Consider the following 22,127-nt stretch of genomic DNA (forward strand, 5'->3'; position numbering starts at 1 on the left):
ATTATCTGGTGGCAGGCTGGAAAAAAGACAAAGACGGTAAGAGCTGTTGTTCATCACTGAATTGTTTCCCTTCCCTCTCTGTGTAACTGCAGTAGAAATTAAAAAAGCTTAAATAATTTGCAGCTATGAAAGGCAGTTCTAACCAAAGTGAAAATAACTGCTTAATAAATTTGCTTATCCTGTTTCAGCTGTGATGCCTGTTAAATATTTAAATTGAATGTAGCAGGCGATTTGACTATAAGATGGCTCAAAAGCTTATTTTCTTTAGATTACTAGAAAATCAGAACATTCTTTAATGATACAGGAAATACAATGTTTAATGTGCTTGGAAATTTCCAGTTACTGTTTTCACCTGACTTATTAGTAAAGTTAGCAGTGCTGCTTTTAGTAAGGTTGTCATGTAGTGAAGATGCATTTTTTTCAGTCAAAAAACTTCAAATTTAGATAATTCAGTCTGATTTTTTTTCTTGGCAAATATCTACTATGTCTAATTTCTAATACAATTATGCTAATTATCCAACTTTCTTCTGGAGCACCTATGTTCCAACAGTCTGATTTTTCTCCCAATATCTTTTTATTTTCTAAGTACCAGGCTTTCATATCTACACAAGTGAGAAGACTGTGTGCCACATGCCAGCTTTAGCTGTAATACTTATAGTCATATTGCTACTATGAAGAGGTGCAGTAGTATACAACTGCAGCCTGCTGAATCAGTGGACGTAAATGAGAATCCAAGAGAGGTGAGGAATACCAAAAGTTGTACTAATACATTGAAAAAAACAGGGAGGAAGCCAGGAAAAAAATTCTAGAGCTAAGCTGTGATGACATTCACCTTGTTGGTGTCTGTTTGCCTGGTCTTATACTCCCATACAGTTTTGGCAAGATTCATACTGTGAGACATTTAAAGAAGGCTAGACAAGACACTCCTTGCATAACGATCACTGATTATGTTACCAATATATCACTGAAAAACAGACCAAATGTGTGAATCATTTTCATGGATTCAAGCTGTGAGGAAAGCGTGTGCCCTGGTAAGTGCAGTGAGAAGGGCTGGCAGCCAGACCTGGGGCGCAATGAGGCTGCAGTCAAAATGCTCTGTCCTTAGGTGCCAGAACATGCTTGCTTAAATTATTAATACCAAACTCTGTGCATAGCATTAAATAATATACTTTTAAGCCATGTATTTAGCATATTGGAGTAGACCACTGTCCTTGAATTTTACAAGAGCCAACTGGCCAAAGTCCTGGGAAACCTGATCTGAATTCAGTATTGACTCTGTTTTGAGCAGGAGGTTGGACTGGAGGACTCTGGAGGTCCCTTCCACCCTGAATGATTCTGATTTCAGCATTATTTTAAAACGGTTGGTTCCAAAAAGCATCAACATAGTAGCACAACAATCAGCCTGGTTTTATCCAGAAGCAGTCTTCACACTAAGGGCATTATGCAAGCATACATTCAGAGTACAAAGAAAAGTTTATTGGTGTCTTTTGGATTTTGAGAGGGATTTTGCCATACTAACAATCTGACGAATATTCTTGAAGAATATAAAACTGACTCGCAGGTATGCAGCTGATGACAAAACCCAGGTAAAACTGGGTACAGAGGAGGGGAATGACAGAAATAAACCACGCGACTTCCAAGTACTGCAAGATTTTGAAAGATGCAAGGACAGAATGCAAATGTGGCATGCAGCTATTCCGTGTTATACAGAAGCATCATGAAAAAAAGCTCAAATGACTAAATAAACAGGGAATATAAATTAATTGTTTTTATTAAGAGTATAAAACATGTCAACAAAGTAAATTTATTGGTTTCACTAAGCAGAATTTTGGAATATGCTTAGTGCTATAACAAGCAAATCAGTGAAATTTTGGAATTCTGATAAAGCCTCAGAAAGTGAAAATGATAATAAAGCCTGTAAACAAAAGGTTGGTATCTGTTATACACCAATTGCTCAAGAAAACAGGTTTCTAAGGTTTGGGAAGACAGTAATTACAAATGAAAAATGAAAAGAACCAGAAAAGGATAGTCTTGTGGGGAAAAAAAACCAATTCTTTAAGCTTATTAGTCTTAAAGTCTTATAGTTATGCTTAAGTGACATCATGCATAATTCATTAGATTATCAGCATCTTATAAAAGCAGCACAGACTACTTTCCATTTATTGGCAACAGTGACATTAGGGCACTGGCAAAAAAAAAGGCAGGAGATAAATATAAGATAATCTAAGATACTGAAGTAAAAAAGCAAGAGCGTGAATATGTGAAAAATACTCAGATTTAACGAAAAAGGGTGAAACTGAAATGCACGCAGCACCCGGGCAATATTCTTTATCACCTCATGTCGAAGCAGTAACAGGTAAGCACTCAAAAGGTTACGGGAAGCAGAGAAACCAGAGCCCTGCCTGAGCCAGGCGGCAGAGGAAACAGAAACGAAACCGCAGCTGAACCAGTTACACCGGGGGAGGGGGACGGGGACGACAGGAACCCTCCCCCGAACCGGCTGTCTCTGCTGATTTTCACCACCACCGCAACTAAAAGGCCCAAAGAAGCCGCGAAGCTATTTTAAAGAGCATCGCAGGTGAATTTTGCGGCGTTGACGGCCGCTTCCCTCCGCCGCGGGGCACCAGCAGCCTCGCCCCACGCAGCCCGCCCTGAGGCGATGGACGGAGGGAGGCGGCGGCCTTCCGCCAACGGCCGCTCCCGCCTCCGGCGGCCGCGCTCCCCCGGCAGGGGACTGCCGAAGGGCTGCGGGCCGGGCGGCGGCGGGGCGGCGCCTCCCCCCCGCAGCGCGGCGCGGCGCGGCGCAGCACGGCCCGCCCTGCCGACGCCGGCGCCGCCTCAGGAAGCCGGAAGCGCCGGGCGGGCAGGGCGCGCGGAGGCTCGGTGCGTGGGGCCGCGGCGCGGGGGGCGGAGCGGCGGGGGGGGGGGGGGGCGCTGCCCCTCGACCGCTGGGGCGAGGCGGCGGCGTCCCCCGCGGTGGCGGCGTGGCCGCGGGCTGCCGGGCGGCGCGGGGCGGCGGCGGCGGCGGGAGGCAGGGGCCGCCGCCACGGGCGACAGGGAGCCCTCGGCGGGGCGGCCTGCGCAGGCCGCGGCCGGTCCCGCCGTCAAAATGGCATCCGCTGCCCCGCGCGGGGAACAGACCGCCGAGGCGCGTTTGCCTGGCGGCAGCGTCCGCCCCGCCCCGCGGGGCAGCAGCGCCGTCCTGCCGCGGGCAGGGGTCTCTCACCTGCCGCCGGGGGAGGTGTCGGGGTGAAGAGCGTGCCGGGGGCTGCTGGGCAGGAAACCGCCTCCTTTCCAGCAGCTAGAGAGGGGGTACAGAAAGGTACCAAACCTTCGTGTTTACCACACCCTGTAACGCAAATGCGGCGTTTACTAGAAACCTCAGCAGCTTCCCTGCCGGCTGCCGGCTTTGGTGGCAGGTAGGACCCTGCTGTTGGCGGAAATATCCCTCATTTAACTGAATGATCTGCCCTTGCTTGCTAGTGAACTGCTACCTTGTAGCTATTAACGGAGGATGTGGGTGCGTGGTATGCTTAGCTAGTATGTCCGAGAAAACACTCAGCTTCTGCCTGTTGGTTAGGAGCAGCCAGTGCTCCTTCTGCATTAAAGCGTTAGGAGTTTGGAAAAAAAAATTCGCAACACAGCCGCCTTCTGTTGCAGTCCCCCCTGCTGACCGGTAAAGAAGCGGTGCCACCAGAAGCAGAGAAATATTAAAAGAAAAAGCTGCCCCTAAACCCTTGAAATACTAATGAGTCATGGAGGAGAGTAAATCAAACAAGTGACAGGAGAGAGACCCCCTTAGATCTCGGTGTGGGACTCTTGACTGATCCAGCATTGGTGTTTATGACCATAAATAAGACATGAAGAAATAGAAAGTTCAGTATGAAATTTGTTAACAGACCAGTCGTACAGTCAGAGATCCTTTTTCTTTGCATATGAAACTCTTAGCGAGTGAATGGATTTAGGAAGATAACAGGAGACATGGAAAGAAAACCATGTCAACAAATGCTGAGTATTTAGAAAAGATCCGTTCTGAATTAGCCCAAGAAAGGAAAGATACTGTGAACCCAGAATGGGAAGAGAGATGAAAACGGAAGTAAAGAGTTCTAATACGTTATAGAAGCTATTCAATAACTCTTTTTTAAAATTTGAAGGTGAAAGTGAAAGCTGAAGGAGACTTTATGACTTTAAATTGAAGGCTGTGACTTTGTTACTACTGTAAAAATAATATTTTGATGGCAAAGTGTAATAATGCAACACTGACTTTATTTTGGAGCTGCGTATGTTCCTGGGGTTAACGTTGGCATGATTACATCTTTCTAGTTTTATTACTTAGGAAAAAAAAGTGAACCTTGAGAACTCATTAATAATTTACTGTCTTTTTTTTTTTTTTTTAATCTAATGGATGAAATTTTAGCTCTTCTGTCACAAACTTGTCTTTTTTGTTTGTTTTCACCCATTGATCCTGATGCAAATTTAATTTAAAAGCAAGAGGGTGGAGAAGGAGAGTTGATCTGGTGTATAAGCTATGACATCTCTGTGTCTTTGGGCAACATGATGATTTCGTTTCTAATTGGCTGCTAAAGTTTTTAGGATTTTAATAAACATTGAAAAAGAAAAACACATCTGTGTTTACTTGATCTTTACACTTGCTGCCTGCTTAGAAAGGATTTATTATGTTTCTGAGTCTTGGTATGAGGTGACGAATGTTGCCTCTAACTAGGTGGCAAAATACAAATTTACTTGTAATGTGCCAGCTGGCATGTTACAATTAGGAGTTTTAATTATGAAAAAAATTTAATTTTATTCAGAGACTATTTTTCAAATGGTTTTCAGAGTGGGCTATATATTAAATTTCCTTGCAGATGCCTTCTTTATCCTCTGTGCCTGCATCATACAGTTCTTTGGCATCTGTTGTAATTGCCAACTGGGAGAATCTGTTATTTCAGTATTGTAAGTTGTGTTAGCAGAGTTAACTGAGCAATGTAAGGGTTTTTTGTGTATGTGTTTTTTTTTAATCAGCTGTACTTTTTAGTTCTTTTAATGCACTTAAATGGCTTGAAAGGATGTCACTGTGTGACAAGCTAGGTATTTGCAGATCCCCAGTGATTCGGTTTAAGAATTGCTGTCTCTTGTTCAATTTGAGGTTGAACCTTTCTTCCCTTGTTCTAGGCATTAAGAACATACATTGAAGGAAGCAGTTTAAAAAAAAAAAGTGTTGCTGCAGCATCCTGAATTTTATTTTGGACTAATGTCAAGGCCTTGTGTTGTATCTGTGCTTATCTGTTACCTGTAATTGCCAGGATGTTTTGGGACAGGTTTATCAGAAACTGCACATCTGGCACAATGAGGAAGTAGCTAAACAAAAAGATAACATCAGACATTGTTACAAATAGAAACGTGTTCAGTTGAAATCACATGAAAATGTCTGCCTCTGTGCCGTGTTGCATGGGTGCGCTAGCAGTACTGAGGAGGCTGGAGCCTCGGAGCGTGACGGCTTGCCGGCGCTCTCGAGGTCGGAGCACAACTTCCTCCGCTTCCCTGGGTATGTGTCGAGAGAGACTTCTGCTTGGGTTTGGTTTATAAGCCAGTGAGTTCTTCAAAAGTACCGACTACCTTCTGGTAATAAACATGCACAGGAAATGCTTTCATGTTCCTTCTTTCAGTAGTTACTGGAGAGGCTTTTTTATTTACTTTCTTTTTAATACCAGTTAACTGTTTCTTCTTAATTCCTTCAGTGACTGCCATTAACACAGGCTGCCACAGAGCAGGGTTTAGAAATGAGGGAGAAGCGTCCTTTAATTTCTTCCCGTGGCGATGGATAGTTCTAACAAGTGGAAAATATTCATGACTAATTACCTAACCCGTGTAAAAGTAACTTTTTTCAAGAACTCAGTCCAGTTCTTCCACAGTTGTACTGAGGTCCAAGGCTGTACCTTCTGTTATTTAGTTATCCTCCAGACCAAACTGATCTTAAAGATATACTTATCTGCCACCGTCTCTTATGTTGTGTGTTTTTTGTCGTGTGTACTGAATCGTGGAATTCAATTACAGAGATCCTGCTCATCTTAAGGACTTGTGCACATGATTTTCAGTTTTTCCTATAATTTTCGTTACTGTATCATTTAAAGACATATTTACAATAGAACAGTGGCTATAAAGCTTTCACTTTTCCAGCCGATTTTTCAAATAGGTTTTGGGGAGTAAAGACCTCAAATGCTGAGAGATGTTGTTAAAGGTGTTAGTTTTAACTTCTGTTAGTGTTGAGGTTGTTTTTTGGTTCTTTATTTCATCTGTTATTCCTCTGCTTATTTGTTCTTAATTTTGTCACTATGTCTTTGGAGTTGTATTTCAGTTTTTCCAACTTAAAAAGTCTCCTTCATGTATTTTAATTAATTATAATTGGGTATATTTGACCTTTTATTTTTAAGGTCAAGAAGAAAACTGTCTAATCCAGAGCAAAGATGCAGAGCACTTCAAATTACCTCTGGCTCGTGTCTGACATCCTAGGACAAGGAGCTACTGCAAATGTTTTCCGTGGACGACACAAGGTTTGTGAGGAATTACTAATCTGGGTAGCGTGTAAAATTAAAATGTTTTCATATGTGAGTAGTGTCATGGAATCATGAAAAACTGTTCAAGATCTGGGCCTAAGGCAAATGTGTTTTCATAGCTATTCATAGATATTTTTTTTTAGTTGTTAATATAGTCATCCAATGAATTAGAGTTCTATACACTTATTTCCATTTTTTGTTTGTTTACAATATGTATGATTAGCCTTTAAAATACTAATAGCTAAAGTTAATTCTTCATTCCTTCATTTTTCATTTTTAGGGGAAAAAATATGCCTTGCTGAAGAACTTATATAGAAATAAAAATCTTGGGGTTTTATTACATGATATGTTATTTTTGCCATTGTTAAATTCTCTTCTCTTGGTATTTTCCCAGTTCTATTAAAAACTTATTTTCTGTAATTTTACGATAATACATTAAGAACATTTCATTTATGCTACAAGATCGTATCTAATGAAGCGGCTGTTAATCTATGTATATGTACTGTTAAGTCAGTGCTTCATGCATGTCTAGGACCTGGCTGTAAACCTTCTTTCTTGGGTGGCATGTGCCTTGACTAATCAATACAAAATAGCACATCTTTGAGCAATTTCGCCATATAGATTGTATACTACTGCATGTGCTGTAACCTGAGGAGTTAAAATGGTCTTATTTATGTAGGTCATTTCATTCCTATGAATTTCATAGTATGTGTCACAAAATGAAGATAAGCCTACTGTGGTAGTGAGTTTCCTTTTAGCAATGATATCTGAAATCAATATGAAGTTTCATATCAGCTGCAGTTTTCTCTGTTCTCCACATTTATCTATGTGAAGGAACACTAAGCAATAGTTAACAGGTAGTGTCGTTCTCTGGCCAAGTGAATTTCAACACAGTGATTGCCCTGTAAAAGCTTGTTATGGTTTCATGGTTGCACCTCTCATCACCCTTGCTGCTCTGAGAAGACAACTTGCAGCTTGGTGTCAGTGGGAGAAAAACAGTACTTGGGCACCAGTGATGCACATAAGTGTGCCGTACAGCAAGCCTAGTGTGAACGCAGGAAAGCTTTGTACTTAAAAAGAATCTACTGCGCACAAGGCTGCTAATGTAAACTCACTCCTAGTGTGGGCACAGTGCGTTGCTCTGAAATGGACTGGAGATGCACACTGAACTGGTGTTGCAGGTGCATGAAAGAATTGAGGCTTAGTCTCAGTCAAGAACTTTGGTCTTCTGATTAAGCTCTTGGCTGTGCTCCTGACACTTACTAGGTACGTTTGAATGCATTTGTGTACCTGTTTCTTCCATTTAGGGTTTTGCATGAGTGGTATGCAGTGCTTGACACTGCCTTCGTTTAAAAAAATGAAATACTGCTTTATCGGCATAAACGGAACAATAAAGAAAAAAAGAGAGTAACGTTCACCTTCCTGAAGTTGTCTCCTAACTTGAGCAGGCCAAAATTCTTAACTGTAGTAGCTGCCTGTCTCTCTGACTGCCAGAAGTGGCTTACCTCTTGCTGAAAAACTCTGTTTCTTTTTTGGCTGAGTTTATGGGTCATTCTGGAATTTGTGGCGTTTGTTATGATAGCTATTCTTTTTTAAAAAACACTTAGATTTTGTGGGTTTATCTTGAGTTTCCCTTCTGCTAATCTCCTTACTTCTAGTCTGTTTTAAGCTAGACCAATACATACATTTTTTTTTTTTTTATTAGCATCTTAATTTCCAACTTAACACAAAATACTATAAGTATTTCCAGTCCAGTTATGCTGGTGCACACATCTCAAAACACTTGGATAATGGGTATGTGTACTTTTGCAATCTCATACTTCTGTTTTATTAACAACTTGAATTTTTTTTCAAACAGAAAACTGGAGATTTATATGCCGTCAAAGTATTTAACAGTATAAGCTTCCTTCGTCCTGTGGATGTTCAGATGCGAGAGTTTGAAGTACTGAAGAAACTGAATCATAAAAATATTGTCAAATTGTTTGCTATTGAAGAAGAGGTAATGAATCGTTCTTGTGGTCTGAGATGTATGGCAGTAACCACAGTAACTGTTCTTTTTGCTTATAGCCTCAGTTATGAAGAGTGAAGTACATTTTTAATTTTACATTTAATTTTACATTTTTTTATAAAAGACTCTCCCTCTTTTTTTTTTTTTTTTTAATTTGAAAGAATATGCTCGCTTTCAATGTTTAGTGGCAGGTTCTGATTCTTCAGAGCCAGCTCAACAAGCTACTGTCCTAGGCTTTATCTTGAATTAGGGTTTTTAAGTTATTTTTATATATGAATATGTAATATGGACTGCTAAGACAGTTAAACAAGATGAACATAGTTCAAGTACAGTAAACACTTGAAAACTGAAGGTATTTCAGGAATGCTGACAATTTTGTGATTTTTGCTTTGTAACCAATTTAGATAATGACATAGTACATGTAGAGTTGGATTTAGGTATGAATTACAGTAATAGTGGTGGAACTGAGACTGAACAGGTGAAATCACCAGATGCAGAGATAGTAAAGTAAGAGGAAAGAAGGAAAACTGCTGCTTTCCGCTCTTCCCTGCTGCAGTTTCTTGTTTTTCCACTGTTACCTGCTCTGTAAGGATCGAGAACTGGAAGCTTTCTTATTTTTTTCCCCATTCAAAGTTAGAATAAATGGAGCAACGTAAAAATTGTTTTGCGCCTCCTTACAAGTCCCACCCAGTCTGTTGGTCTTTAAATCTAGCTCCTGATTGTTTTGTTGTTGAAAATAAGCTCCTGTGGCTATGCATGATTTCTGATACTGTTTTTACATTATTCACAAACTTTTTTTATTGTTTTCTAGACGACGACTAGACATAAAGTACTAGTTATGGAATTTTGTCCATGTGGGAGTTTATATACTGTTTTAGAAGAGCCGTCTAATGCCTTTGGTTTGCCAGAATCTGAGTTTTTAATTGTTTTGAGAGATGTGGGTATGTAGACTTTGCATTTTAGTCTAATTTATTGGTTAAAACAAACTCATGCTAGTTTTGTTTATCTTAAAATAACAGGAGACAAGGAATTTGAATGATTGTCAACTAATTTAGCAAATGAATATGCTCATACAGAGTCACGTCTTTTATTCATATTGGTTTAAGCAGCTGCATTTAGAAGCCATTTTTGCTTAAAACACTGGTTAAATTATTTTTTCTGTTTCAAGATTGTTATGCATTGGACTGTTCTTTTGTGATAGTTCATCTCAGAATTAGAGAAATAATGAGGTTTACCCATGTCCGCCTGCTGTTATAAAAATTTCCTCCATTACTTTATGGGAAAGATGTTTCTGAGAGCAAAAAATACTGTTATTTAGCTGTTGGAAAGAAGAAAAGGGAAAGATGCTCAGAACATTCTCTGGTCGTCTTGTTAATCTGGTGTCCTTTCATGTTCTCCTTTCCCCAAGAGGAAGTAAACACATTTGTCTTCTTAGTCTTAGTTACATTGCATTGCTTGCGCGGTGTGTGTCCATATGCGTACATCTAATTATGTATTGCCTTTTATTGAAGTGGCTGGGATGAATCATCTCCGGGAGAATGGAATAGTGCACCGTGACATCAAACCAGGCAATATAATGCGTGTTATAGGTGAAGACGGTCAGTCTGTTTACAAACTGACAGACTTCGGTGCTGCAAGAGAACTGGAAGATGATGAACAGTTTGTTTCTCTCTATGGCACAGAAGAGTATTTAGTAAGCCCATATGATTTTACTTCCTGTTGAAGTAATGTTTGAAGCTTGGGGTCCTCTGTGGTGAAAGCTGAATAGGTGAAGTTCAGACCGTTGGGAATTAATATTCAAACCTTCATATTATTATTGTTATTATAACTTTCCACCTTTTTACCTTGGGTGAGGCAGAGAAACATCAATGCAAGCATGGTAACCATAGTTTTCTTCCTCCCACTCTCTAAAAATGCTTTCTCATTAGTATATATCCTTAATATTCTAACTGATGCTCTCCTCTGCTATGGACCTTTTGCAAATTTAGTTTCTGTTGTTTCAAAATCATCTGGAGGATTACTGGCCTTCTCTTCTTTAGTGTTGTTTTATTCCAGTAGTGTATTTTTAGCAAAATTTTAAACTATTTTTGGGAAACCTTAATAAATGTGGCTGTCATATGCCTAGTGAGCACTTTTGTGATACTCTGTTGGAATAACTTGTGTTGTGAAAACTTAAACAAATTCTTGGATACAAGCTAACTTCACTTTTTGATAAAAGACGTAATTGTTTAGAATGGTGAGTTAGATTGGGTTTTTGTTCTTTGTTCTGTTTATAAAGCAATTTTAAGTTCTTTTTATCTGCTTTTTTCTCTTTAGCATCCAGATATGTACGAGCGAGCAGTTTTGAGGAAAGAGCATCAGAAAAAATACGGAGCAACAGTTGATCTGTGGAGCATAGGGGTGACCTTTTACCATGCTGCAACAGGGAGTTTGCCTTTCCGACCTTTTGAAGGACCTCGTAGAAACAAGGAAGTGATGTAGGTAATTTAGAAGGAGAATTTTATCTATTCATAAATTAAGACAGTCCACAAAAGTCTTTTATCAAGAATACTTCCTATGCACACACACTGGACAGTATAATAATAGTGGAAATATTTAGGGTATAACATTCTTTAACGTTCTTTAGCAGATTTGCTTTGTGTGGGACATTAAGGATTAAATGTCAGAGCTCGCTTAAAATACTGATGTTTTTTCACACATCTTTCCTTCACCATTGCACCAGCCTGGTCTGTCGCCCTGTGGCATTTATAACTTGGATATTCAGACTAAGTTGTTGTATTCTGAAATGTGTTCTTTCAGTGCTGCAAATTTTTGTTGTCCTTTGAATGATTGTCCTTTCAGAAAGTCTTGTAGTGCATGTGCTACTCATGAAATTGATGTTTTATTAGTAGCAGAATCATATTTTTACTTAATATTTCATACAATCAGCTACCGTAGTTGAAGATAACAGAGAGAGATCCTGAACATGAAACAGAAGTCACGTCTGTGATGTGCTAGGTGGATTCCATTCCTGTCTCATCATAATATAGTTCTATTTTGTTCTTCTTCTATATTGTATTTAAAAATAAAGCTAGTTAGATGGTATTTAGGAACTCTTAAATTGCCAATACCCCCTTTGTACTGGTAGTCCTTGTCATAGCTGACTCCCATTTTCTTAGTTTAAGGAACTGCCCATCCTATGATTCTCCCACAGGTGTTCTTGTTATTGTCTTATATGCCTGATGGAGAAGCAAGGAACTGGGTTATATTTTGTATGGAACTCATCCTCCGAAAAGAGGAACACAATTTAAATTTTCTATTGGAAAAAGCCTATAGCTCTTGATTCATTTCGTGAGAAATCTGAGAAATACTAGCCTGTTAGGTATGATGCTAGGCAAGTACCAAATTTTGTCTAAATCACTGGATGTTTTCAACTTAAAATAACTTCTCAAAGCCTGGCTAATATTCATTCCTTCCATTGCCTTTTCTTCTTCCTCCCCAAGTGACTTTTTGGTAGCTGAATGTCATCTCTTGTCACATGCTAGACATCAGTCAGGTAAATGCCTAAACTGAACTGCTTTGGAAATCTGACTTTGATTAACACTTGTGGAAAAAATTCAGCTTCTTCCAATAAGTCTCCTAAAGTTTTGTCAAATCTGAGGTGGACAAAATTGCCTCTCTAGCACAGCCCATATTGTTTCCTTTTCATTAAGATTACTATTTTAGCATCGCTCCTGCCTGTGTCCGTTTGTAAATTAAACTCCCTAATTATTGCATTGCCCTTAAACAACAGAGTAGCCTAATGTTTACTCTCACTTCAGAATCTATAGTTATATTATTGATCCCCTTTTGAGGATTAGTTGCCTAGACCTATATATAGGAGGTAGTAATTGAAGATTACATTGTTTTCGTAATACATCACAGGTACAAAATAATCACTGGAAAGCCTTCTGGAGCTATTTCTGGAATACAGAAAGCAGAAAATGGACCAATTGAGTGGAGCTGGGAGATGCCTGTTTCTTGTAGTCTTTCAAAGTAAGTTGGAACCTCTCATCAAGTGTTTCAGTGCTACTTGGTTAGGCTTTTCTTGTTCTCTCAGTATCGGGTCTTTGGAACAGAGGTCTGGCTGCTGCAGCTGTTTTCCTTGAACTTTTCAGTAGATCTATAGAGTATATCACTAGGTTATCAAATGTTTTTTTCTTCCAAACTATCCATTTAGTTTAATGACTGCTAATTTACAAATAAGTACCTAAGAATCTGAAGTGATATGAGCAGAAGAAAGATTATTATTATTTCTTCTCCACCCCAATCTCCACCCACCCTCAGAAAGGAGTATGATGATTTGTTATGGACACATCGTGCTTCATATAAACCCTGAGCTGACACCCCCCATTTCTTGCAAGAGTATGACTTCAAACATTCTAGGGATTAGGCAGTAGGAGTTAAATAAGAAAAGTTAGTTCAGAGAGACTTGCATTTTTCCCGGAAAACAATTCATTTGAGTGCATTCAGCATAGTCACATAGTGTCTTTCAAAATTTTATCTCATTTGTTGATATTTTGGCTTAATATTTCATAATACTCAGTAGGAGGAACCATGCAAACTGTTTTAGGCATAAAGAATAATTCTTGCTGATATACGTAATGGGAAGCTATGTGTAAAGGGAAAACTGAAATGTATGTACCAATGTAATCCAACCTTCGGTATGTTAAGGATTATTGTCCCTTTTTAACAAATTTCCTTAGCAGTCATAACATGAAGGAAGTGATGACAATGTTATCTTAAAAAAAAACAAAAAAATAAAACTCCTATAACTCATTCACCTATTTATCTGAGACTACTTAAGTACTTTAAAATTACAGAAGTTCTGAAGTGCCTTGTTGAGTGCTTATTCAGAGCTATTAGTGAGCTGGGTAACCGATTATTGCCCAGCCATGGTAGAAAATGACTGTAGGTCTGTGATGTAAGCTTTTTAAATTGCTTGCCATTTTTCCAATATCTGTGAATATTTGTCAAATACTAAAGAAAAAATATTTGGTAGAGAGGCCTAAGAAGGAAATAGATAAAGTATGAGCATTCTGTCATTCAGCGGGGGGGGAAGCTGGAGTGTTGTTCAAGGTGTTAAAGGTAGACTTGCATTCGTAAGAGAGGTCAAATGAAATATTACAATTGGTCGCAACATGAGAAGATCCAAGTTGCCATATCTCTTCCTGGTGTACTTTAGGGGTCTGCAAGTACTGCTCACACCTGTCCTTGCAAATATTCTTGAAGCAGACCAGGAAAAATGCTGGGGATTTGACCAGTTCTTTGCAGAGACAAGTGACATACTGCACCGAATAACAATCCACATCTTTTCACTACAACAGATGACCTTGCACAAAGTTTATATTCACAGCTATAATACGTAAGTGTTCTCTCTTTATTTTCATTTCCTTACTCAGTCCAACAGTACTATGACCCAAAATCACCAATGTTACAAATTCACTAGCCTTTCCTTGACAGTTTATCTAAGTGTAAGTTGTAATGGGCTTTATTCACTGTGCAGATAAGTATTGTTGATAATAAAATATTTCTAATAAAATAATTGAAGGCTGAATCAACTCATCTTAATCAATGACAGAACACACTAATCCTTGATGTGTTACAGTGCTTGAGTCTTACCAGCCCAGCCCCCCAGGTTCATATATGCTACTATTAAATACATGTATTTGCAAGATAGTTTTTCAAGGAGTGTGTTCAAAACCATTTTGCTTATTTTGTCATCAAAAATATAAAACACGTACATCATCTGTGTTGGACATAAAAATCTTAAAGGGTTTCCAAGAGAAGTTGTAGGTGGCAAGTTTAGGATCCTGAGTTATATGGAGTTCGTTTTATGATCATCAAGCAGTGATGTTAAAGCTGTTAAGTCTTGTATACAGTCTGATATAAGAATAAATGCCTTTCTATAACAGATAATACAGATCTATAACAGATAATAATAATTATTCTCTAATATGAGAGCATTAAATGTTGTAGATACAGTACTGCCCTTTTCCAGTTATTCTCTTCCATTCTGAGATTTGCATTTTGAGAGAGCCTGAGCACTATTTTTGCAGATAAATTCTGTTTGTACCTCTAATTGCTGTTTGAACTTTACTTTCTAATATTTTTGTTATTTATCTTTATTTAAATGCAAGATGCCATATTAAGAGGTGACAGTATATTAGCGCTGCATCAGAGACAAACTGATCATTTCTGTTAGTGTGTTTTAAGTATGGTGGTTGTTTTTTTTGTTTTTCTTTTTTCTTTTTTCATTATCTTTTTCTATACCTTATCTCCATTGTCTGCTGGAAATAGAACACCAAAGTGTCTTTGGTCTTCCTAATCAATGCTGTTCTAGGAGGTAATCTGGCCACCTGTTAGCATCCAGGTTGAATTTCAGGTGTGTGCTGTTTAACATGTAAAACACTGGCCTTTTCTTGTGGAGAGACCAACCTCTTCTTTCAAGAAATGGGTATTTTTGAGAAAAGTGAAGTATGCTTCTTCCCTCTCCTTTGCTCTTGCCTGTTTGTACTGACCTTCAGACTTCAAGTCAAAGCAAGTTTTTTTACACAGACATTTACAAAAATGTGCTTTGGTGGAAAATCAGAGGTATAGAGGAGAGTTTGATATTTTGCAGGAAATAGTCTTTTGTTTTTTTAACAGAACAAGCTGTAGCCTTAGGCAGTACTGCTTTTTTTGTTTGTTCTTTTTATAAATCAAATGCTGTATGTCTAAAAACAACTCTTAATTCAACAGAAATAAGAGATGTTTATTTAAATAATACAAAAGCTATGAGTTGCTAAGCTATTGTATTTTAGTGAATCTAACTAGTACTGAATATATTGTTTGTATTATAGAGCTGCTATATTTCATGAGTTGGTCTACAAACAGACAAAAATACCATCTCAGAATCAAGAACTGATATATGAAGGTCGGCGTTTAATACTAGAGCCTGGCAGATTGGCACAACACTTCCCCAGAACTACCGAGGAGAATCCCATCATTGTAGTAAGCAGGGAGGCTGTGAGCATTGTTGGATTAATCTATGAAGAAGGTATGTGTACGTCATTTCCTCCTTCTTAGAGCTATCCTTTGTAAAGAGTTGTGGTTGTTACGGTTTTATGTCTGGTATATCTTAGATGTAGTGTTTCAAAAAAATCTCTATCGGTATTTGACTGTAAGCAAGCAGTTCATTTTCTTGAGAATGCTGAGTATCCAGCATATTTTTACAATAATAGCAGCTGCTTGTAATACTGCAAGTGCTGTGAATGTGAGCATTTTTGTGTTACGAGGTAGTGGTGCATCTGGAGTTCTGAGATTTCTGAAGTGTTCCACTCTTCATGAGTTGAAAGGAACTTTATCGAATGTCATTCAGAGCTGGTTCTGTGGTTCCACTTCTCGCTAAGTGGAAATTCAAGTTTTGCTTTGTTTGTTTTCTTTCTATTGAATGTGATTAGTCTTTCTGTTAACAGAGATCTTAACCACTTACCTTTGCTTAAAGAAGATAATGCCATAGCAGAAAAAAATAAAGTTTTTGCATTTGCACTCATCACAGGCATAGAGAAGCCCCTGCGCTGAAGCCCTTCTTTATAAGAGATGAGCTGGAGGATGTGCCTCAAGTTGAGGGAGCAATGTTGCTTTTGTCAGTATGTCCTACCTAGTGACTGCTAGGGCCACCTGGCACTCACCCAGCATGCAGAAGGATCAACAGGGCTTTTATATCCTGCCAGAGCTCTCTGGGAGAGTCAATGAGCATGTGATCAAAGGAGATCCAGTTGATACTGGCTACTTAGGTTTTTTAAAGGTATTCAGTGAGGTCCTGCCCCCAGGAGTCTTAGTGAAACTAAACAGCCATGAAATAAGAGGGAAGTTTGTCCCATGAGGACAAACATAGGGCTTAAGGATATAAATAAATGTCTTTCTCCATGGCGAGAGATCATTAGTGGAGCCTTGCAGAAATCTGTGCTGTGCAGCATATTCAAAAGTGATCGGGAGAAAGGAAGTGAGACAGTTTGAAGATACAAAATTATTTAGAGGAGTTAAGACAAAGGCAGGATCACATGATATTAAAAGGCTTGGCAGTAACAGATTAGATGAACATGCCTGTACATGCAGGTAAGGAGGACGAACAGGGTGTGAAGGGGAAACAATCTGAACTTCCTGAGGGGCTCTGCACTAATACTGCTCTGCCTTGCCACTCAGGAAAAAGCCTTTGGAGTTGTAATGGGTAGTTCTCTCGAAACATCTGCTCAGTGCTCGGTGGCAGTCAAAATGGCAAATGCAAAGTTAGGAATGGACAAGGAGCAAAAAAGAAAGCATTATAATGCACCTGCATGCAGTTACAGTGTGCCTTCACCTTGAACTTTGAGTTTCAGGTCAGTTCTAGGCCCTCTTCCCTATTCTCTCAAATGGCAATAGAAGAACTAAAATATGTTCCTAGAAATGCAATAAGGTTGGTGAGAGAACTGATTAAATAGACTAAAGATTTTCAGCCAAGAAAGAGATGATGGAGGAGAAGGAGAAGCAGAGAAGTAGCATGTAGACCTCTCATTTCATAGACATCTGAGTAGCATGTAGAAGCTGCATAAGGCTTGTTTACTTTCTCTTCTAATAGAAGAACCATGAAATACCAAATTCAGTTGTCATATACAGGTTCAAAACAGTCAAGATGAGATACTTCATTACACAAAACGTACTTAAGCTGCAGATTTTGCTGTAAGATGTGGGTGTTAAAGGTTTTGATGGGTTCAGAAAGCTTCTGTTCATGGAAGGGTTGGGGAATCTATGAAGGGTTTTGTTGAACACAAATTTTACTGGATTTCAGGAAGCTCTGAACCACAAATTGTGGGAAGCTGGGAGAATCTGAGAAGGAATTACCTTTTGCCCTGTTTTTGTATGCTTCCCTAAACCTCTGCTACTGACAGCTGTGGAGGATGATATACTGAGCTGGGTGACATCCAGTAAGGCCTTCTCACGTAGCGGTGTTCTAGGTAGTGGAACAAAATGGGATGCTTTTTAGATTCCTGACTTCTGACTCAGTTGTGTTTGTGAGTTCTAATAAGTATTTCTAACATATATACTAGTGTATTTATTATTTTATGAAGACGCTTTAAGCCTTTTACTGAAAATAAGAAAATACAGATATATTTGTTTTATATTTCAGTCTTACTTCCTAAAGTACATCAACGTTATGACTTGGATGGGGATGCCAGTATGGCTAAAGTGAGTTGTTATTTATTTTATATAGCCATCTCAGATAACAATACTGAAATGAAAGCTATTTAATTTTCAAATGAGCAGTGCTAATAAAACTATTTTTAATATGGTAGTAAGGATTCTGATTGCCAGAGATGTATATATTACTATTTGTTAACAAGTGCTCTGAAAGAATATTTTGCTAAAGCCAGACTTTATTTACAAAATATTTACTTAACTGCTTAAATGTGATGTTATTTCTCACTAAAATATGTAATTCTCCAACTTTATTTCACTGTTTGCTTTGGAAATCAAACACAATGACTGCTTCCCCAAGTCATTACTTAAATAAAATTTCTACTTCAGTCAAGGGGAGAGTTGTTTTTATTTGCTATCTATGTTAATAGGTTTGTTTCCATTTGAAAATAATGTGTTCTTACTAGTACCATCAGTTTTAAAATAAACTTTCACTTAACTTTCTTACTAAGGGGAGATGAATATTTTAGAGCAAAGTCAATTAACAGATGGTCTTTCATAATCTGTTTTTCCAGAAAAAATACAAATAATTGAAGTTAGATCATTCTAAATACATTTTTTAGTAACTGAAGTGTTTTCCATGTTAGGTTTGTTTGATTCCGTAATTTTAACTTTTTATCCATTTGAAAGAGCTTGTCTTCTACGTGAAAGTGACTGACTTTTTTTAGGAATTAGTATTTAGATCAACTTTAACTTTATCCATACATACTTCTGAAAAAATCATTAAACATTATCTACTGAGAAATCCATGCAGTGGAAAGATTATTTATCTTTATTGATTTCTAAAAATCAGTCTTTTAAAGTCCCAGTGCTTTGTTACTGTGTAATGCAGTAATGTGGGGCAAGGAGTAGCCTCCTGCTTTTTTGGAGTCCAGAAGCTAGCCAGATTTGTAACAGATTTGTGTTCCCCTGAGACAGAGAAGAACTTAGCATGAGAAAGATAACATTAATTAATTTTTCTCTCACAGAGAGGAATCTCTAGGACTCTGCAGGAGAGTAGATTTTCAGTTGCCTCTCTTGCAGGTGTTCAGAATCTCTATGGGAGAAAAGTAGTGGATGTTTCATTTTTTGTCATTATTCTAAAACAACTGAATGTGCATTGCCAGTTGACTTTGTGGCAATCATTTATAGTGTGTCCATAAAAGATTGGCTGCTGAAGAGCCTTGTGTTCAGGCGGAGTAGTCTTAAAAGCATATGCTTTTCTGAAAGCCAGAAGTCTTTCAAACTATTAAATAAAGTTGTAAGTTGATATTAGTTACTTAAAATATTTTAAATTATAATTCCTAAATGGTGCAGCAAGGCTGTAAGTAGAATTAGGTGAGTGAAGAGAGGTCCTAACCTTAGGATTTAGAAATTTATCATTTTTATGAGTCTTTTAATGTATGTGTTTAATACCTGAACTACTGAACAAATGTACTTGTGACTTTCCAGAAAATTAAAGTAAACCCAAGATTAAGTGGAGTCATTCTTGTTCATAAGAGACTTATTTTCATCCCTAACTGATATTCCAGCATAACTGGAAAAATTCATTACCACATCTAGCTCTGCCTCCATAATGAGTGTTTGGTTGTCTTCCCACTAATGTTTGGGCAAAGTTTTGCATTTTATACTACCATCTTCATGTTGCTCTTTCTTTTATTAATCTGAGTTGCTTTGTTGTGATTAATTGACTTGAAACGATTGTTAAGAGAATACTAGATTAGTACTAATGTTGCTTTTTTTTTCTACCAGGCAGTAACAGGTATTGTGTGTTATGCCTGTAGAGTTGCCAGTTCTTTGCTGCTTTACCATGAACTGATGAGAAAAGGAATACGATGGCTAACGTAAGCAATTGACTGAGTTTCAGAGAGCATGATGTATTATTTTAATTGAAATATGTCTTGGTTGTCAATACATAATTCTGTGATCTTCTAGTACCTTAGGAGGTTTCCTTTTCTCCTTGAATGAGAGGTCTTGAAATTTTTCTTTTTTTTCTGACACTGAGGAAACAAAGATCTCTTTGTCTGATAGGAAGTTTTAGGCATTTGCAATTTCACTTTCTCCTGTGGTTAATTTAAGTATAATCTCCAGTAACATGCAGGGACAACTTGAGTGGCTTGCACAAGATAGTCTTGTATGACAGTACTGCTAATGTAATTCTAAATGATAGTAATTCCTACTAGCAGTCATAACTGTAGATACATTATTGTATTACTGATTGCTGGTAAGATGGCAGTTGAATGCTTTTTATTATATATTAGTGCTTCGCTTTTCTAGGGAAATAATCAAGGACGATTACAATGAAATGGTTCATAGAAAGACAGAGGTTGTCATCAAGCTGGATTTCTGCAGCAGAAACATTGAGAGAGCTGAGAAAATGTGAGTAAAAGCACTGATTTTTCTGTCTTCAATGACAACTGTATTTTAAGTTATGTTTACAGATTTTTTTTCCATATGAAAATTAAATTTCAATTGGAATGGATTTGCTAATGGCAGTGACTTAAGCACCAGCTCTAGTAATCAGCTTTCTCAAATTTGAGTGTTAATTTTGCTCCTTTACTTAGTGAGAAGAAGTAATTACTATTGGGTAGTGTATGTTTTTTTTCCTCCTTTACTCTCTGACACAGCTCATTTGCTGTTGTTGACTTCAGGAGCTATAGTGAAGTCTAGACAAAGAATCTAGTAGCTTTCCTTATAATGCAGCTTTTGTCACTTAGTTTGCTTGTGTGCATTTATTAAGGATGAATTTAAATACTGCCACTTTCACAACTTTAAGACTTTAGCACTTTTTGCATGGAAGGAATTTTAATGTTCATATAGGAGATACGACAGCTGTAAAAAATTTATAGAAATATGCATTAGGAGAGCACTAGTAAAGTTGTAAAGGTTATAAAATCAAAAACATAGGGAAAAAATGAGGGTTGCTTCTATAATACCATCTTAGCTGTTGTGCATATATGTTGTGACTAGTCTCTACCTGTGTGTTTGCATAGCTTTTTTTTTTTCTCCCCATGTCAGCTCTTCCTTATTAAGCATATATTCAATGGAAAGTTGTTGAACATTTTTCCTTCTTTCAGGTGTTGATTAGTGAACAGCTTATTTGCTGCAAGCTGTTCAGACTTTTACTCTGAAAACAGAATTATTACTTTCTTCACTGGCTTTTCTTTAGTATTCCTTATTAAACAATGCTTCAACAAGTAATTATCCTTATCAGTGTTTATTAGACTTAGCTCTGTGAGATAAGTATCTCTCTGAGATACTGTTCTGACTGTACAACTTGTGAACATAAGCACATAAAAATAAAGTTCAGAAATATCCACAGATACTTCTGGTGTCAAATGGAGATGATCGGGCCATGATTTTTCAGACTACTTTAGTATATACTATTTTATATGTTTAAACACAGTTTCCATTACCCTTAGTTGTAGCAATGAGTTCTTGTTTTGCAAATCAGAAACTGGTTCTATATCAAGCATTTGTAAAATAAAAGACATAAATCTTATAATCTGGAAATCCTGATTTAAATGACTTGCCTAGCCTTCAGCTATCTTAGTGTTCTTGCTTTTATTGCAGTCCCTTTTCGTCTTTAATGAATGAGGTAGAGCTCTATAAAATGGATCCTTTGGCAGAAGTACTATGTGAACCTCGTTCTGACTGTCACAGTACATGCACATAAGGAGGCCAGAAGTAAACTGCACAGAAAGTCCACTCCTCTTCCTGCTCCTCTTCTGTTTAAGTGTCTGACTTTTAAATTATGTTTGTCTATTTTTGTTAATTCAAGTGGCAGGGGTCTGCCTTGCAGAATCTTGCAGTTGTCCGTGTGGACTTATTTAGATCTATATAGTAGGAAGTTTTTCAGCGCACTTCCTTTAATGATAGTGAAATTTATGTTAAGGGTCAACTAATGAATTGCTATCTTCTAGCATAAAAGAGACAAGAATTCTGAGTTTCAAGACCGCAGAAGAATGGTGATGCTTGTTTCTGTCGTCATCCATTCCAAGCTCTGGAAGCAAATATTTTCTAGTAGGCAGACTCTTCTGCTCTGACTCTTTCAATCAAATGCTGTCTGTAGGAGATGGGTGGAGAATTTGGTGGTTCAATTCCAAGTTTCATATTTCCTCCCTCCAGATTTTTTATTTTCAGCTCTCCCAGTCCCACTTAATATCCAGTTCTCAATCACTCACCTTTTGCAGCATCTTTTCAAGTGTCATCATAGTGTCTTTGTTCAGCTCCATCTTTAAGGTGCTTTGTTCTTAGAAAGTCTGGTACAATCTTTATACCCTGGCTTTTCATAGGAGAGTCCTGTTTTCCTATAGTCTTTCCTCCCAGTCTCCCCCGAATGCTGTCTGGGT

General features: G+C 38.0%; 1 protein-coding gene across 3 annotated transcripts in view; it reads left to right on the plus strand.

Annotated features, from left to right (window-relative positions):
- The first annotated feature begins 2,468 nt into the window (after positions 1–2,468).
- TBK1 (TANK binding kinase 1) overlaps positions 2,469–22,127 on the plus strand; it is a 31,062-nt gene continuing 11,403 nt past the window's right edge. For 2 of the 3 annotated variants that reach the window (XM_064508569.1, XM_064508563.1), the window contains exons 1-12: positions 2,731–2,883; positions 6,432–6,551; positions 8,413–8,553; positions 9,374–9,503; positions 10,074–10,255; positions 10,879–11,039; positions 12,466–12,576; positions 13,766–13,945; positions 15,423–15,619; positions 17,729–17,787; positions 19,528–19,619; positions 20,053–20,154. In XM_064508569.1, the coding sequence (XP_064364639.1) occupies positions 6,465–6,551; positions 8,413–8,553; positions 9,374–9,503; positions 10,074–10,255; positions 10,879–11,039; positions 12,466–12,576; positions 13,766–13,945; positions 15,423–15,619; positions 17,729–17,787; positions 19,528–19,619; positions 20,053–20,154 (1,442 nt within the window). In that variant the 5' untranslated portion in view covers positions 2,731–2,883; positions 6,432–6,464. Of the gene's footprint in view, positions 2,579–2,730; positions 2,884–6,431; positions 6,552–8,412; positions 8,554–9,373; positions 9,504–10,073; positions 10,256–10,878; positions 11,040–12,465; positions 12,577–13,765; positions 13,946–15,422; positions 15,620–17,728; positions 17,788–19,527; positions 19,620–20,052; positions 20,155–22,127 lie in introns of those variants that run through there. The other variant, XM_026092403.2, reaches the window with a different exon arrangement.

This window comes from Dromaius novaehollandiae, chromosome 1 (assembly GCF_036370855.1).
Source record: "Dromaius novaehollandiae isolate bDroNov1 chromosome 1, bDroNov1.hap1, whole genome shotgun sequence".
In the NCBI taxonomy this organism is placed as follows: Eukaryota; Metazoa; Chordata; class Aves; order Casuariiformes; family Dromaiidae; genus Dromaius; species Dromaius novaehollandiae.